The 1,890-nt window shown below is 39.6% G+C and overlaps 1 protein-coding gene across 1 annotated transcript; it reads left to right on the plus strand.

The window, feature by feature from the left end:
- Nucleotides 1–815: 815 nt before the first annotated feature.
- Nucleotides 816–1,751, plus strand: LOC103582740 (olfactory receptor 1030-like). Its single transcript, XM_008564257.1, has one exon. The coding sequence runs from the start codon at nucleotides 816–818 to the stop codon at nucleotides 1,749–1,751; it is 936 nt and encodes a 311-aa protein (XP_008562479.1).
- The last annotated feature ends 139 nt before the right edge of the window (nucleotides 1,752–1,890 follow it).

Below are 1,890 nucleotides of genomic sequence, written 5' to 3' on the forward strand. Positions count from 1 at the left end.
ATTTTAAATTTAAAAAAAAAAAGAAGCAAAAATTGGAAATATTTAAACACCTATTAAGAGAGAACACATTAATAAGTTATAAAACAGCTATAAAAAGAAGTGTCAAGAATTTATGCAAGTTGCTTTGGAATAATTTCTAAGTATAAAAAAAAGCAAAGTGCAAAACTGCATGATTTCATTCACATAGAAAAAGGTGTTTGTTGCGGGGGTACTTTCATACTTGTTTATACTTAAGCATTTTTTGGAAGAAAATAAATGGAACTGTTGACATTGGATACCACTGATCAATTTGTTTTGGAGGTAGAGGGGAGAAAATCCTTTTTATTCCGTTTATATTTCTCTGGCCTAATTGATAATTGCACAAAGTAGATGTATTTGTGTTTATAATTTAAAACATCCGGTCTAAAATTAAGGACAATTCAGTGTTACCTCTTTAAAGATTCTTGATCCTCCACCCCCACGTATCACCGTCACAGCAGGTAGGTTGAGTTAGGGTATTCCTCTCTTTCATAGCACTACCCACACTGATTTGTAAGTAGTAATTTATATAGAGCATACTTCAAAAAGTTTGTGGAAAAATAGAATTAAAAGATAACACAAGGACTGACCTGTTAGGNAAAATCATTCCCCTGCTTCCAAAAAGAAATGAGCTCAGACTTTGAGTCTGTTTTAGTGGAATAAAGCCTTTAATTATTGGGGATGTAAAGCCAAATTATCTCCGTCTGGTACTGGAACAAAGAAGTAAGAAGCTTTTGCTTTTAAGTATCTAATCATTTTTAAGCCATATTTCTTTTTGCAACAGACGAGAGAACAAAATGGCAAGAGGCAATCGTACCACAATGACAGAATTTGTCCTCATGGGATTTATAGACCGTCCTGAGCTCCAGCTCCCCCTCTTTGTGGTGTTCCTGGTGATTTACCTCATCACCCTGGTGGGAAACCTTGGCATGATCCTGCTCATCGAGGTGGATCCACAGCTCCACACACCCATGTACTATTTCCTCAGTCACCTGGCATTCATTGATCTTTGTTACTCATCTTCCATTGGGCCTAAAATGCTGCAAAATTTGTTGGTGAAGAAGAAAACCATCTCCTTTTCAGGCTGTTTTGCTCAGCTGTATTTCTCCAGTGCTTTTTCCACTACTGAATGCTTCCTTTTGGCCACAATGGCCTATGACCGCTACATGGCTATCTGCAACCCCCTGATTTACACGGCCATTATGACGCAGCGGGTCTGCAAGGAGTTGGTAGTAGGGGTCTATACCTATGGCTTTCTAAACTCTGTGATACAGACAGTTCTGACTTTCCAGTTGTCCTTTTGCGACTCCAATGTCATCCACCACTTCTACTGCGCTGACCCCCCTCTCCTTGCTCTCTCCTGCTCTGACACCCACAACAAAGAAAAGCAGCTCTTTATCTTCTCTGCAGTGAATCTCACTGGCTCCTTCCTCAGTGTCCTCATCTCCTACATCTGCATCCTCTTTTCTGTTATAAAAATCCAGTCATCCGAGGGCAAGTGCAAAGCATTTTCCACCTGTTCCTCCCACCTCACTGTGGTCATCATCTTCTATGGAACACTGTTTTTCATGTACCTGGAGCAACCTAAAGCAGGGAATTCATGGAAGTACAACAAAGTGGTCTCTGTGTTTTATAGTCTTGTAATCCCCATGCTCAACCCCCTGATCTACAGCCTGAGAAATGGGGAAGTAAAGGACACCCTGAAAAAAATGCTACAGGGCAAAGAGTCATAGTGAGCGAGTTATCAGAATATAGCATTATGAAAGTGTGATATACTGACGTGGTATAACCAATCTGATTGAAATTTAGCAGGTCAATTGCTATTCAATCAGGAAGCAAACTGTTAATCCAATTTGGGGTTTTTAATGAACA

The sequence above is a fragment of the Galeopterus variegatus genome, unplaced genomic scaffold (genome assembly GCF_000696425.1).
Source record: "Galeopterus variegatus unplaced genomic scaffold, G_variegatus-3.0.2 Scaffold17680, whole genome shotgun sequence".
NCBI lineage: Eukaryota > Metazoa > Chordata > Mammalia > Dermoptera > Cynocephalidae > Galeopterus > Galeopterus variegatus.